The sequence below is a fragment of the Syngnathus scovelli genome, chromosome 20, assembly GCF_024217435.2.
Source record: "Syngnathus scovelli strain Florida chromosome 20, RoL_Ssco_1.2, whole genome shotgun sequence".
Lineage (NCBI taxonomy): Eukaryota > Metazoa > Chordata > Actinopteri > Syngnathiformes > Syngnathidae > Syngnathus > Syngnathus scovelli.
The window spans coordinates 10,862,016-10,875,558 of NC_090866.1; the positions used below are offsets into that span (position 1 = coordinate 10,862,016).

The following is a 13,543-nucleotide window of genomic DNA, read 5'->3' on the forward strand; positions in this document are numbered from 1 at the left end:
TTTTTTTTAAACTAGCGAGGAACAATCCCAAAAATACAATCTAACTAGTAATCTCTCAATAAGATCCAAGACTTTGTGTTTTTAAAAAAATTAAAAATTGTGAATCTGGTAAGCGGAAGTCGCAATGCATTCTGGGAAACTGTCATGGTGACTCGCGCGAGCCCTCCAAAACGTTTCAGTGCTTCTCTGACTTTTTATTGACTTTTGGGGGGTAATTTTGAGAATATAATCGACTAGTTCCCTAAACCTTTGCTTGGCAAAATGGCTTCCACGGCGGCTGGCAAGCAGCGAATACCGAAGGTGGCAAAGGTAAAATAAAAGGCAGACAAAAGAAGGAGCACGACTGCGTTCTGAGCTAATGCTAATGCTAACGATAACAAGCAGCTCGTGGCATACATCCACGAGATGGGTATTAAATGTTTTTGTGTTTCAGGTGAAGAACAAAGCTCCGGCGGAGGTTCAGATCACCGCCGAGCAGCTCCTCAGGGAAGCTAAAGAACGAGAATTGGAACTTCTCCCTCCGCCGCCGAAACAAAAGATAACAGACAAGGAAGAGCTCAACGACTACAAGCTAAGGAAGAGGAAGGTGTGCAGCCACACACACGACGTGACTCCAAAATCTTTTCTTCGTTTTTCCCAACAACTCTTGAGAGTTTGCTTTCTTTGCAGGCATTTGAGGACAACATTCGAAAGAACCGTACTGTCATCAGTAACTGGATCAAATACGCACAATGGGAGGAAAGCCTGACGGAGGTCCAGAGGTAGTTGACCCCAAAAATGTTCTTCGCTTAAGATGAAGAACTTTTCTGTTAGCCTATGTTGTGGTGAAAGGACAGCCCGACCTGTCATTGACTTTCTCCACCCTGCACTCACTTTTAGGGCTCGCTCCATTTACGAGCGGGCGCTCGACGTGGACCACCGCAACGTGACCCTGTGGCTGAAGTACGCCGAGATGGAGATGAAGAGTCGGCAGGTGAACCACGCGCGCAACATCTGGGATCGAGCCATCACCATCCTCCCCCGCGTCAACCAGTTCTGGTAAACTTAAAAGCAAAAGCTGCCCCCCGATGGGCGACATTTTTAATCGTGACCTTGCTGACCGGCAGGTACAAGTACACCTACATGGAGGAGATGCTGGGCAACGTGGCGGGCTGCAGGCAGGCCTTTGAGCGCTGGATGGAGTGGGAGCCAGAGGAGCAGGCCTGGCACTCCTTCATCAACTTTGAGCTGCGCTACAAAGAGGTGGACAAAGCCCGCAGCATCTACGAGCGATATATCCTTCTCATGCTGACATCCCGCTGAACAATTTAATGTGGCCTGCCGGGGGTAAAAACAAACAAACAATCCTTAACTGATGCGCACTCGTCATGGTTCACCCCGAGGTGAAGAACTGGATCAAGTACGCTCGCTTTGAAGAGAAGCATGGCTACATCGCTCACAGCAGAAAGGTGTACGAGCGCGCCGTGGAGTTCTTTGGCGAGGAGCACGTGGATGAGCACCTCTTTGTTGCCTTCGCCAAGTTTGAGGAGACCCAGAAGGAGGTCGGTTACCCCTGTTTTTACACATTTTTTGTATTTCGACTCGCTGCAGCTGTGTGGTCGCAAAAAAACTTTTGCCTGGACTGACACCGAGTGTTCCTGATGTTTGTCCCCGTCCAGTTTGAGCGTGTGCGCGTGATCTACAAGTACGCCTTGGACCGAATCCCCAAGCATCAGGCCCAGGAGCTCTTCAAGAACTACACCATGTTTGAGAAGAAATTCGGAGACCGGCGGGGCATCGAGGACGTCATCGTCAGCAAAAGAAGGTTCCAGTACGAGGAGGAAGTCAAGGTAAGCGGCGGCGGCGGCTCCAATTTGGCTGCTCGGACGGCTCGCTCTCACTTGGGCGCATCTGTCGGGCGCAGGCCAACCCGCACAACTACGACGCCTGGTTCGATTATCTGCGGCTGGTGGAGAGCGACGCCGACCCCGACACGGTGCGAGAGGTTTACGAGCGCGCCATCGCCAACGTGCCGCCCATCCAGGAAAAGCGCCACTGGAGGCGCTACATCTACTTGTGGATCAACTACGCCCTCTACGAAGAACTGGAGGTCATGGTGAGTTCCGAGCGGAGATCCTGTCAGTCAAATAAAAAGATGGCCGATGAATCCGCCGGGCACTAATTGTAACCATTGGGATGCTCCGTTTGTTTTCCGACAGGACGAGGAGAGGACAAGGCAGGTGTACCAAGCCTGTTTGGATCTGATCCCTCACAAAAAGGTAAACGGTCGAACGACGAGGATGAAACGGATTATGTTGACTTAACGACCGTCTCGTGTGTCTCAGTTCACATTCGCAAAGATCTGGCTGCTCTACGGTCAGTTTGAGGTCAGACAAAAGAACCTGCAGGCCGCCAGGAAGGTCATGGTAAGACTCGTACGTGATCTAGCATCGCATCGTCGTGGTAACTTTGGGACTCGACAGGGCACGGCCATCGGCAAATGTCCGAAGAACAAACTGCTGAAGGGCTATATCGAGCTGGAGCTTCAGCTGCGCGAGTTCGACCGCTGCCGGAAGCTGTACGAGAAATACCTGGAGTTCACGCCGGAGAACTGCACCACCTGGATCAAGTTTGCAGAGCTGGAGACCATCCTGGGTGACGTGGACCGGGCCCGCGCCATCTTCGAGCTTGCCATCGGCCAGCCGCGGTTGGACATGCCTGAGGTACTGAACCATCGCAAGCATTAAAAAAAACAAAATCCTACAACCGGCCTGATGTCCTTCAGGTTTTGTGGAAGTCCTACATCGACTTTGAGATCGAGCAGGAGGAGTTTGGGAACACGAGGAACCTTTACAAAAGGCTGCTGCAGCGTACCCAGCACGTCAAGGTGAGCCGCCGTCACTTTCCATGTCGGTTTTTCGTGGACGGACTTTGACTCGCCGTCGCCGGCTCAGGTTTGGATCAGCTACGCCAAGTTCGAGCTGTCGCTGGAAGGCGACGAGCGGGCACGCAGGTGCCGGCAAATCTTCGAGGAGGCCAACAAGGGCTTGAGGAACTGCGAGGAGAAGGAGGAGCGACTCACGCTGCTCGAGGCCTGGAAAAACTTTGAGGCCGAGTTCGGTTCCGACAGCGACATGGAGCGCGTTGCCAAGCTGCTGCCCGAGAAGGTCAAGAAGAGGAGGAAGCTCACCGCCCAAGACGGGGTACGCCGTCTTGCCACACTTTTGCCAGCTTTGCATTTCTTCTCGATGTTGACGTGTTGCGTTTGCTCCGGCAGTCGGACGCGGGCTGGGAAGAGTACTACGACTACATTTTCCCCGAAGACGCCGCCAACCAGCCTAACCTCAAACTGCTGGCCATGGCCAAGATGTGGAAGAAGCAGCAGCAGCAGCAAACGGCTGACGACGACGACGACCAGAACCTTCGGGAAAAGGCTTTGAGGAACGAGGAGACTTCCGCCTCGGAGAACAGCGAGGCTAGCAAAGTTACACAAGAGGAGAACGCCTTTGACGACAGAGACGACAGTAGTAGCAGTAGCGAAGAGGAGGAGGGGGACAAAGAGAAGGATGGTGACAAAAAGGAGAAGACAAGCGATGAGCAGCAAGATTAAGTATTTTTTCCTCCTACTGTTGTTTGATAACCTCACATTTTTTTTACAATAGTTTATTGAGAATGTACAGCAATTAAAGACGATTTCAAGCTTTTTTGCTCTGTGGCTCCCTGGCATTCGATAAAAAAAGCCGCTTTTAATCATGGTGTCCGCCAGCGAGCCACAAGCATGGTTATTCAATGTCCTCAGGCCTGACAGGATGTGGCAGCGGGATGATGGACTTCTTCTCCGTGTCTCGAGACAGCGCTTTCCTCATGTCTGTGCGGGGGGAGAGAAGCGCACAAACAATGTCACAAGATTGCTAACATCGTAACGAAGAAGATGAAGACGACCATCTGACCGTAGGCGTCCTCGTCAGGCTCGCCGTTGCTGGCCGAGTAGTACTCAATGACGGTCCTGTAGACGCTGTAGCCCAGACGCTTGTACATGCTGACCGCTACCTGGTTGGACACGCGGACAAACAAGTCCACGAAGAAGCCGCCCTTCCTGAGGGAAATTGTACTAAATCCGAAATTGTTCTGTCATAAGAGTTGTAGGTGAAAGCAAAATGGAACCTTTCCGAGATCTCCTCCAGCATGTCCATGAGTTTGGCGGCCAATCCTAACCGCCGGAACTCTGGCGCCACGGACAGCGCGGTGACGTGGCCGTGCCACTCCTCTCGAGCCACCGAGCCCTCCGCCTTCCCCATGACTGCGTAGGTGCACACACAATGACAACAAGCATGAGACTTTGCATCATTTGCAAACTCAGTCAGTCCGCTATTCCAAAAATTCTAAAATGATAAGTGGTGCAGGGTCATTGGCGACCAACTTACTGTATCCCATCAGTTCGCCTCCGGGGGCCTCGGCAACAATAAAGTACTCGGGCCAGTGAGCCAAATACTGCAGGTAGAACGGGATCCCATACTGATGTGAAAGCTCAAAGAAAATGGTGACAGTGATTTTTGCATTTGCACCACATCATAAGTGCTGACAAAACATCTACTTTCTAAATTGCAACAGTTGTAAATTGACAAACCCTCGAAGGATACAGTTTCTGTCAAAGGGTCCAAATTGCTGTGGAATCAGAGATATAGTTTAGTTTCATTCACTGTGCACTATGTGCATTATTTTCACATCGGTGACAACTAAACAAGGCAAATGATAACATATAGATCATTCTTCTTGGTATCTGGATCTATTCTGCATGAGTTGACCGACTTAGAAAATAAAAAACAATAAATAAATGTTGTGAGCACAAAATAAGCCTTATTGTGAAAGGAATTTAGTGATTTTAGAACATGGCGCATACACATGACAGCAGTTGCATGCTGCTAACGTTCCCACGCATACAAAGTATAAGATCATGCACACACGAGAAACATCACGAGACATATGTTAAGATGTCGAAGACTTAGCGCTTACATATTGTTGAATTTAAACAAATCGTCGCAGTTGAACGGCCGTAGCGTCGTCATGTTGGCGTCCTTTAATGTAGGAATAATCCAAGCAGCGCCCGCTGTTGGTTGGAGGGCAACAGTGCAACCTACAGCTCATTTCGTCATCACGCGATGACGTCAGTTAAAAAGGTGGAGCCATTTGGAAACATCCGGGTATTCTGTGCCTTCTCGGGCCGTGACTGATGACGTCTTGGGAGCGCACAAGGACGTAGGCAGTGGCTAAGTTGCTAACAGCTGGCCTGGATGAGAGCACAAGATGTCTGCCACAGATGATGATATCGAATTGAGGGATTTACTTATCCAAAATTTGGAGAACAATGGAGTTCTAAACAAGCTCAAGGTCAGCAAACGTTCCTTCTCTGCTCACGTCTTACTCGGCTTCACGCCGGTTGCTAGCACGCTAGGCTAAAGTGGAAAACAGCCAATAGATGAGCGACCAAGTAGTGGCAACTTCACTCATTCAAGCACACTTTTGTTTGTATTTTATTGAATTACATGAGAAAGTAAGGAAATTAGATACCCTAAATACGATATAAATAGTAAAAACATATTAAGACCTGAGAATCCATGAATTGTTCAAATGCATTGTAAGGAATAAATTCAGGCAGTAAATGGACATGTGTAGTTGATAGAGTTTATGTAATTAAAGCAACAGAAAATGTAAGACCTCACTCGAGAGGTGTGCCCAAAAAAAATGAAGATCACATGAAGACTGCATTCCGAAGATGTCTGAATGAGTTTGTTGTTTGTGTTGCTGCAGGCGGAGATGAGGGCTGCCGTGTTTCTGGCTTTGGAGGAGCAGGACCGACTGGAGGTGGTAACTGACATCCACGAGGCTGCTTAAGCGGCCATATTGTGTCATCCTCGCCTTTCTTCACGCTTTGCTTCTCTTATGTCTTCAGAACAAGACGCCACTAGTCAATGAGAACCTGAAGAAATGTCTCAGCACCAAAGAAGGTCTGTCTCACATCTGGTCTCAGGACTCCACAATAAGGATCCTGATTCCGCTGCATTTTTCTGCAGGTCGTCTGGTGGCCAGTCTCATTGTGGACTTCATGCGGGTTTTTCACCTGGACTTCAGCCTGTCTGTGTTCCAGCCAGAGATAAACACGGTAAGATAGCGTCACTTCACTGCTTTGACATGATGCCATGTCGCTTTTGCCGCTGACCTTCTTGTCTTTGTCATTAGCATCCGAGCGGCCTGGAAAATCGGCAGCTGCTCTGCGATGAGCTGGGCATTTCGGAGGCGGAGCTTAATGCTAACTCGCCCGTGCTGCTGGAGCTCGTTCGACGCAGACAACGCAAGTCCGAGTCCATCATGGCCGCTGAGGTCTATTTAGCACACACAAACAGTCGAGCATCTTCTCTTTTGTCTCTCGGCGTCCAACGAATGCACTTTGCTCTTTCAGGTGGCGTCGGAGGAGAACAGCATCGCTGTCAACAAGGTTCCCGCCCTTCATATCACACCATCATGTCCAATCAAAAACCTCAAACATGGTTTCTAACTTGTGCATGCGTGCGTGTAGGACTCTGCGCCGGCCACCGCGGAGCTCGCACAGCCGGCGCGTCTTCCCGAGAAGGTGTCACCGCTGGAGCTGCTCGCAGATTTGGAACCGCAGGACGACGACGACTCCTTTTTTGATGACCCGCTGCCTCGGCCTCAAAAGACATACGGCTCGTAAGGACCGCACGATCTGACATTTGGAGGTTTTGCCGACAAGGAGGAATTGACGTGATGTTGATGTTGTAGCCACGTGGTGGTTCGCGATAGCCAACAAAGTCCAGCGCCGCCGACATCGGGAGGAGGAGGAAGCGCATCGGAAAAGAGCCACAGCGAGACAGGTGGGGGGGGGGGGACTTTTTGCCGTGTTTTCGTTTCGCTTTATTGTCTGCATGTGTCGCAATTCTTCTCATGCCAGCGTCGAGAGGGAAAGCGTCGGCCAAGCTCCCCAGCGGAACGAAGCAGAGCGGCTCGATCCATTTAGGTACGTTACAAATCAAGGCGACTATTATGATTCCTGTTGAGATTGTCGTTGCCATCGTTCGGGCTAACGTTTGCTCGTGACGCCGTTTTGTGTTCCCGCAGACGAAGACGACGACATTGAGTACGACGACGACTTCAACAGGTACGCCGGACTTCCCGCGGCCTCCGTCAACAATGTCGTCTTTGTTGCTAACCGTCAACGATGCGGTATCCTTCCAGCCACCGCTCCGACTTGTACAAGAGCGAGCTGAGCAGCAGCCGCGAGATCGAGGAAATCTCCATCGAGGGGCCCGACCACAGCGACAAGGTCCGTGCCGCAGAAAGTCGCTCCGTGTGTGTCGCACTGTGTCTACAAATGCGTATACGTGTGTCCAGCTGGAGGACACGGTGGACGTGAGCATCTCCCAGCCCAGCGTTAGCGTGGGTGTGGACTACATGGAGGAAGTGTCCTGACGTTGGCGCCCTACGCCGATTCCCGTTCTTCCCCCTGCACTTTGAGTGAGACAACTTTTTTTCTTTCTCTTTCCTCTTTTGTCACATCACTTTACACAAGAGACTGCTCTCCTTCACTGCGGAAGGGGCGGAGCCTAAGATGATTGTAAAACTACTTTCTGTGTCATCGAAATAAAAGGCCCACGGACGAGTGCTGAAAACAAACTTTTATTTTGGAACTAGGAAAACACGGAACATTTCGGTAAGATGCAGTACAGTGCATTAGATAAATACAAAAACAAAAGTTGACTTAGATTGCATAAAAACATTTGTTTAATAAGTGAGCACGAAAATTTCTAGCGCTAAAGGTGAATAACTTTGATTTGCCCAAATAAATATTTCCAATTGGAAAAATTCCACATCATGTCATTTTCATCCTCTCAAATCTTTTTCATGCTTTAACGGAGCATACGACACTCACCAAAACCCAAAGTTACAAATCCAAATCTCGGGACGAAAAGACGAAGGCCCGTCCGGCGCTCCTCGCACGTCGACAAGCTCCCATCCGGCTCAAGTGGTCCTAAACATTTCACAAAAGCGCCTGACCACTGTTGAAATGTCAAGAACCACTGGAGCCAGGCGGACGGCAGGCGGGACCCGAAGAGGCGACCGCTCCTCTGGCGTCTAGCCTCTCCTTTTATATGCCCGTCGGGAAGCGAGCTGGTGCGACCGGTCGCGCCGGACGGTCGGGCGGCGCAACTGCTCCCAACTGGACCGTCCTGCTTAACTTGTTACTTGTGGCTTCTTCACTTCCACTTGACATCCGTTTGCAAAAACTCCAATTTACTCATTGGCGTCAATGCTCTGTCTGTCTCTGCCTTGACATTGGCTGGCGACCAGTCCCTTTGCATTCATTGCCGTTCCCTCACGAATGGTCACTGTTGGCTGTTTGACCTCATGTCTCAACATAACGTCGCTTCCTGTTGTCACATTTTGTTTGTCTTTTGGTTGAAGGGACTTCCCGTCGGAGGCAGACGACAAGTGACAGGAAGTGCCTTGCCCACATTGCAGCCAGCGGCTGCTTATCAGGGATAACCATGGCGGCTGCCTTTCAACACGCTACCCAGCCCTCGTGCGTGCCTACGTGTATGTCACGGTGACTCGCTTGGTGTTTGAAGAATGTCGCCTGACCCCATTCTAGTCTGGGGTGTGTACAGGTAGGTCAAAGGTCATGTACTGTCAAGTGGTGGAGGGGCGGGACTTCCCACGGGGCTCTTATCCAATCAGAGAAGGACCATGTGGTCGGGATTGTTTTCCCTTTTTTTTTGTTCCTCTTTTTAACTAAAATAATTGTTTATTTTGTCATCATTTTCAAGTGAAACCAAAATGAAATGTTGCAAATGTGTATCATGTTTGTCTACGTGTGGATATAAAGTCTGTAAATAAGGCTTAGGGTTGATTTGAAGTTGTGACATGTTTACAACACAGAAAATAAACGCTGCAATTATTCATAGTTTCACATCTTTTTAATTTGCCGCCAGTAAGTGAAATGCTCCTCGGTTGCCAATTTTTTTTTTTGACTTCCTGACCTTTTGTACACAAACACACACTGGTCAATGATTACACAGTGGAGTTGCAGTGGTCTCTCAGGTAAGACGCCACGTTGCCTTTGCTGTCTTCGCTCACGTTTGCAATCAATAATTGTCAGCCCACAATTGTACTTGGAATTGATTATGTAGAAATTGATTGCTTGCGTGCAATTGGCTCGTTGACCTGCGACTTAAGGCAATGCTTCTCAAGATACCGTGCATTTATTGGTTGCTACCAATAGGGGCGCTGTTGACTCGCGCAAGAAGAAACATTGGCATAATGACACTGGAGTAATGAGGAGTTCAGAACATTCATAGCGCTGATAAAGTGCAATTATGGAGTCGCGAATGGTCATAACATGTCTTCCTCCTGTCAGTCATGTTGGCTCTGTTGCGCCACCTGACTTTGTCATGTTGCTATGGAGGCCGACGCTCCATAGCAACCATCATCTCTGGAAACCAAACGGCCAAGTAGGTTTCAACTCAGCATGTCTGGTGATATTGATCTCAGTTGGTTTCAGCCCGTGTGCATCATGTCCTCAGGCTGGTGAGGGAGCGTCTGAAGAAGGAGGTGGACAAGATGAAGATGTCCAAGGTCATCCCAAGTCTACTGGTTTTACAGGTCACTCTCAAGCCCCGCCTCCGTTATGTGATGTCATCACGTGACCTCACCATGTGGCGTCTGCTTGCCTTTAGGTGGGAAACAGAGAAGATTCCAACTTGTACATCAGCAGCAAGATGAAAGCTGCAGCTGAGGTGAATTTAAGGCACTTTTGCGACACCGCCTGACAATGCAAGAGCAGTTTACTGGCGCCATCTAGTGGCAGGGGTTTGAACTGAAGAGAAAAAAGTGACCGCTTATATTTTGCAATCTTGTCAGTGATGATTCGACAGTTTGTGTGAGTAAAGGTTGCTTCAAGTTCCCACTGAAGGGCCAGCAGTTTATTTTTGTCTTTTTTTTACCCTCTTCAGGTGGGCATTGAAGCAGCGCATGTGAGGTTGCCCAACACAGTGACACAGGACGAGGTGGGTCTGTAGTTGGAAAGACTCGACGACCTGAGCGGATTCGCTGAGGTCACATTGCCCGCAGGTGCTGCGGACCATCGCGTCCGTCAATGAGGACGCGTCTGTACACGGCCTCATCGTGCAGCTTCCTCTGGATTCCATCAACCACATGGACGTAGAGCTGGTCACCAACGCCGTATCGCCGCTCAAAGACGTGGACGGGTCAGAATTGATAGAATGTATTATTCATCACCATGCACTGGCGGAGCTAGAGGGGGGGCTGCAGGGGGGCACTGTCCCCATCTCAAATATGCTCCCCCTACAGCCCCAAAAGAGAAAATTCCTGCCAGTGTGACCATCATCGTCACCCTTTAACTGATATGTGTGTGTAGTCTGAGTTGCATCAACGCAGGCAAGCTATCTCGCGGGGACCTGAACAACTGTTACATTCCGTGCACCCCCAACGGTTGCATGGAACTCATCAGACAGACAGGTCACATACACATTTTGTTTGAGGAATTGGCTGAGGAATCAATATGTGATGTCGTGAGGATGTCTGTGGGAATTTTTTTATTTTTTTCCCCCCCCCAGGTGTAAGCGTGGCTGGCAAACATGCCGTGGTGATCGGCCGCAGTAAGATTGTGGGCGCGCCCATGCACGACCTACTCTTGTGGAACCACGCCACTGTTACCACCTGTCACTCAAAGACGCATGACATTGCCAAACACGTGAGCAACACCACATGATGTCATCACCATGAAGCTGGAGGATGATGTTTGCCGTCTTCAGGTGGGCAGGGCGGACATCGTGGTGGTGGGGGCGGGGCGAGCGGAGATGGTGCAAGGCGATTGGCTGAAGGAGGGCTGCGTGCTCATCGACTGCGGGATCAATCACGTGGCGGGTGAGCGTGATCATTTCATTTGATTGTAACATTTCTGTACAAATAAATGTCATGAAGATGAACGAGCGGGCCCATTTATGGAAATTGTGTCTTTTCTCGGGTGGCGATGGCAGACGCCAGCAAGCCGAGCGGCAAGCGCGTGGTGGGCGACGTGCATTTCGCCTCAGCCTATCAAAGAGCTGGATTCATCACGCCCGTTCCGGGAGGAGTGGGGCCCATGACGGTGGCCATGTTGATGCAGGTAGGACTGCAAGTGCTAGCTGGCGTACCGTGCAAACGCTGACGGCGTTTTTTTGTTTTGCCATAGAACACGGTGCTCAGCGCTCAGCGCGTCCTCACCAGCGCCGCTGTTTAACTCTCGTTACGCTCTAAATAGTCCTCCTCTTTCAAAATAAAGAATCGCAAAGCGTGTTTGAGCAGAGCTTTTACTTTAAAAACCACAGAGAGGACAAAACGAGAAGTGTCTATCAACAAAAGTCTCAGCGGGACGTCCAGTCACATGACCAAGCAGGCGTCACTCGCAACGCCCGCCGTCGCCGCTCTCCTGCGAGATTTCCGAGTCGAGCGAGTAGGCGGAGCTTCCGTTGTCCTGAGCATCCCTGCCCACTTCCAGGAGGGTGTCATTGGCTGAAGCCCCGCCCCCGTCAGGGCAGAAGTGGGCGGAGCTGTGGAAGAGCTGACTGTGGCGATGCAGTCTGGGTGGCTTCGCCGTGTGCGCGTACATGTGCTCCTGAAGCTGACTCTTGTGTGAGAAACGCACGCCGCACACGGCGCACGCCATCTTGCGCTTGCGCGAGTGGGTGGCGGGGGCGGCGCTTAGTCCCGCCCCCTCACGGCTCCGGCGAAGCTCCGCCGCCAACTGCGCGGCGAGCGCCTGACTCTGGCGCAATGCCTCCTCCAGGCGACCAGCGTCAACGCCGTCGTCATCCGGGCCGCCACTGCCGCCCCCGCTTTCGTACGTCAGCCCCTCCGTGAAGAGGGCGGGGTGAAGGGCGTGGCTGAACAGGTGCTGGCGCAGCCGCTCGGGCGACGGGCAGCGATGGCCGCAGCGGGGACACGCCAGTGCCGGCGGCAGGCGATCTTTGGACGCTGCGCCATCCCGAGGCGGCGACCCCGGCCCCACTCCCTCCTCATCGGGACGCTCCTGCTTGACGGTGGCCGAGACGTCGAAGTCGTCCTGCGGCGAAGACCCGTGGCCATCCGACCGCTCTCCTTCCGATCCCACGGCGAGCGACGGATGCGAGTGGGCGCGGGCTCCCCGCCCCCCCGGCTGGACGGCGGCTGCGGGGCCCTCCTTGCCGGCCAGCTGGGAAGAGATCTGAATGCCGTACAGGTTGGACATGCGCACGGCATCGGCGGCAGAGCCGGTGGCGGCGTCCGCGCTGGTGCCGCCGGCAGGCCCGTCGCCACTCTTGCGACACAGCTGGTGGGCGTGGAGGAATTTGATGCCTTCCTCCAAACGGGCGGGCTCCACGGCCTGCTTGGGGCACGCCCCGGTGTACATCACGTGCAGCAGGTAGCTAAACACATCGGGCTGGATGTCGGTGGGCTGGATCTTGATGCACTCGCTGATATGCACACATGAGAATCATGTAAAAAAAAAAGGTTGGTCATCAACTGTCATGCAAAAGTGATGCTTGTACCAAAGCTAACGGCATACAATACTGTTTCTGAAAAATTGGGAAAACCTTTCAGAAAGGGGCGTGGTGACGATACGAATTCAACTCGTATCTCAAGACACTACTGTAGTGACTGGGGGGAGGCTGCAGGTGCGTGCGTGCGCGTGCGTGCGACCGACCTGGTCTGGTGGATGAAGATCATCTTGAAATAGTTTGAGAAGGCAGCGAGGACGGCGCGGTGAGCTTTGAAATAGACATTGCCGATGGCGACCGTGCAGTCGCACAAGAAACCGAACTCGCGCTGCACGTTGAGCTGCTGCAGCAGCAGCAGACTGTGAGCGGACGTCGCCGACGCACACGCCGCCGCACACGCAGACGCCGACGTCGCCTCCATCGCGGACCTGCGAGCATACATTTGCATACCGCACACACACCTTTTGTCAGGAAAACGCGCGAGTCGCGCGCGCACCTTGGCTACGCGCAATGACCCGAGGGCTGCGTCAATACGTGTACGTTCATTAAGGGATCGATTAATTGATGCCTTACCGCCGAAAGGATCCGAGCGAGCGAGGATGGCGATGAAGGTGAAGATGATTGTTTGTGCGCCAAGCTGCGTCACGTCTCGCGAGAGGACGAGAACCGTCACTTGAGCGCCCCCCCAAAAACAGCACCTTGTACTGCAATTGTGAATTACATAGAAAAAAAAAAAGCCTTTTGAATGGACTTCGTTGGAACCTGCATTTCGCTTGGAAGACATGACGTCAGCGTTGGTAGGCATTGTGGACACATGAAGTATTGATTGGGATTAAATAAATATGCACAATATTCAATAAACAAATGCCAATATACAAAAGCAATGAGCTTTATATCGCTGATTAGCTTTCCAGTTTGACTGAGCGCGTTGCCAATAGCTCGCTCTTGCAACTTTATTTTGAAGGAGCCCCCCTGCAACTGGAAGTCTTTTATTTTGTTCCTCGTGATCTACA

At 51.6% G+C, this 13,543-nt stretch overlaps 5 protein-coding genes across 5 annotated transcripts; 3 read left to right on the plus strand and 2 right to left on the minus strand.

Annotated features, from left to right (window-relative positions):
* The first annotated feature begins 120 nt into the window (after positions 1 to 120).
* crnkl1 (crooked neck pre-mRNA splicing factor 1) lies at positions 121 to 3,683 on the plus strand. Its single transcript, XM_049757753.1, has 14 exons — positions 121 to 309; positions 434 to 586; positions 670 to 761; positions 880 to 1,038; positions 1,107 to 1,273; positions 1,363 to 1,541; positions 1,659 to 1,829; positions 1,904 to 2,095; positions 2,199 to 2,258; positions 2,325 to 2,405; positions 2,463 to 2,702; positions 2,765 to 2,866; positions 2,934 to 3,182; positions 3,257 to 3,683. Exons 1-14 carry the CDS (start codon positions 262 to 264, stop codon positions 3,587 to 3,589), a joined length of 2,226 nt encoding a protein of 741 aa, XP_049613710.1. The 5' UTR covers positions 121 to 261; the 3' UTR covers positions 3,590 to 3,683.
* Positions 3,558 to 5,126, minus strand: naa20 (N-alpha-acetyltransferase 20, NatB catalytic subunit). The gene is made up of 6 exons (XM_049757802.1): positions 4,993 to 5,126; positions 4,620 to 4,644; positions 4,404 to 4,494; positions 4,144 to 4,279; positions 3,930 to 4,075; positions 3,558 to 3,847 (listed from the first exon to the last, which is right to left on the minus strand). The coding sequence occupies exons 1-6, from the start codon at positions 5,043 to 5,045 to the stop codon at positions 3,762 to 3,764; spliced, it is 537 nt and encodes a 178-aa protein (XP_049613759.1). The 5' UTR covers positions 5,046 to 5,126; the 3' UTR covers positions 3,558 to 3,761.
* An 80-nt stretch (positions 5,127 to 5,206) lies between these two features.
* Positions 5,207 to 8,958, plus strand: cep43 (centrosomal protein 43). Its single transcript, XM_049757780.1, has 13 exons — positions 5,207 to 5,367; positions 5,788 to 5,841; positions 5,930 to 5,984; positions 6,051 to 6,139; positions 6,217 to 6,357; positions 6,437 to 6,472; positions 6,554 to 6,705; positions 6,778 to 6,869; positions 6,947 to 7,012; positions 7,114 to 7,153; positions 7,231 to 7,318; positions 7,387 to 7,509; positions 8,458 to 8,958. Exons 1-12 carry the CDS (start codon positions 5,284 to 5,286, stop codon positions 7,462 to 7,464), a joined length of 975 nt encoding a protein of 324 aa, XP_049613737.1. The 5' UTR covers positions 5,207 to 5,283; the 3' UTR covers positions 7,465 to 7,509; positions 8,458 to 8,958.
* An 83-nt stretch (positions 8,959 to 9,041) lies between these two features.
* LOC125990503 (C-1-tetrahydrofolate synthase, cytoplasmic) lies at positions 9,042 to 11,349 on the plus strand. The gene is made up of 11 exons (XM_049757776.1): positions 9,042 to 9,093; positions 9,410 to 9,503; positions 9,576 to 9,654; positions 9,729 to 9,788; positions 10,005 to 10,058; positions 10,123 to 10,259; positions 10,430 to 10,530; positions 10,629 to 10,765; positions 10,827 to 10,938; positions 11,052 to 11,179; positions 11,246 to 11,349. Exons 1-11 carry the CDS (start codon positions 9,060 to 9,062, stop codon positions 11,291 to 11,293), a joined length of 984 nt encoding a protein of 327 aa, XP_049613733.1. The 5' UTR covers positions 9,042 to 9,059; the 3' UTR covers positions 11,294 to 11,349.
* zbtb25 (zinc finger and BTB domain containing 25) lies at positions 11,346 to 13,540 on the minus strand. The gene is made up of 3 exons (XM_049757765.2): positions 13,104 to 13,540; positions 12,737 to 12,958; positions 11,346 to 12,506 (listed from the first exon to the last, which is right to left on the minus strand). The coding sequence occupies exons 2-3, from the start codon at positions 12,949 to 12,951 to the stop codon at positions 11,453 to 11,455; spliced, it is 1,269 nt and encodes a 422-aa protein (XP_049613722.1). The 5' UTR covers positions 12,952 to 12,958; positions 13,104 to 13,540; the 3' UTR covers positions 11,346 to 11,452.
* Positions 13,541 to 13,543: the final 3 nt, after the last annotated feature.

Coding starts and splice junctions, on each gene's coding strand:
- crnkl1 (XM_049757753.1), top strand. CDS start 262: ATGGCTTCCACGGCGGCTGGCAAGCAGCGAATACCGAAGGTGGCAAAG. Junction 2,096..2,198: donor ACGAAGAACTGGAGGTCATG/GTGAGTTCCGAG, acceptor GTTTTCCGACAG/GACGAGGAGAGGACAAGGCA. Junction 2,406..2,462: donor AGGCCGCCAGGAAGGTCATG/GTAAGACTCGTA, acceptor GGGACTCGACAG/GGCACGGCCATCGGCAAATG.
- naa20 (XM_049757802.1), bottom strand. CDS start 5,045: ATGACGACGCTACGGCCGTTCAACTGCGACGATTTGTTTAAATTCAAC. Junction 4,280..4,403: donor AGGCGAACTGATGGGATACA/GTAAGTTGGTCG, acceptor GCACCTACGCAG/TCATGGGGAAGGCGGAGGGC. Junction 4,076..4,143: donor CTGGAGGAGATCTCGGAAAG/GTTCCATTTTGC, acceptor AATTTCCCTCAG/GAAGGGCGGCTTCTTCGTGG.
- cep43 (XM_049757780.1), top strand. CDS start 5,284: ATGTCTGCCACAGATGATGATATCGAATTGAGGGATTTACTTATCCAA. Junction 6,706..6,777: donor CCTCAAAAGACATACGGCTC/GTAAGGACCGCA, acceptor TTGATGTTGTAG/CCACGTGGTGGTTCGCGATA. Junction 7,154..7,230: donor TACGACGACGACTTCAACAG/GTACGCCGGACT, acceptor GTATCCTTCCAG/CCACCGCTCCGACTTGTACA.
- LOC125990503 (XM_049757776.1), top strand. CDS start 9,060: ATGATTACACAGTGGAGTTGCAGTGGTCTCTCAG. Junction 10,059..10,122: donor ACACAGTGACACAGGACGAG/GTGGGTCTGTAG, acceptor CATTGCCCGCAG/GTGCTGCGGACCATCGCGTC. Junction 10,531..10,628: donor GGAACTCATCAGACAGACAG/GTCACATACACA, acceptor TCCCCCCCCCAG/GTGTAAGCGTGGCTGGCAAA.
- zbtb25 (XM_049757765.2), bottom strand. CDS start 12,951: ATGGAGGCGACGTCGGCGTCTGCGTGTGCGGCGGCGTGTGCGTCGGCG. Junction 12,507..12,736: donor ATCTTCATCCACCAGACCAG/GTCGGTCGCACG, acceptor TGTGCATATCAG/CGAGTGCATCAAGATCCAGC.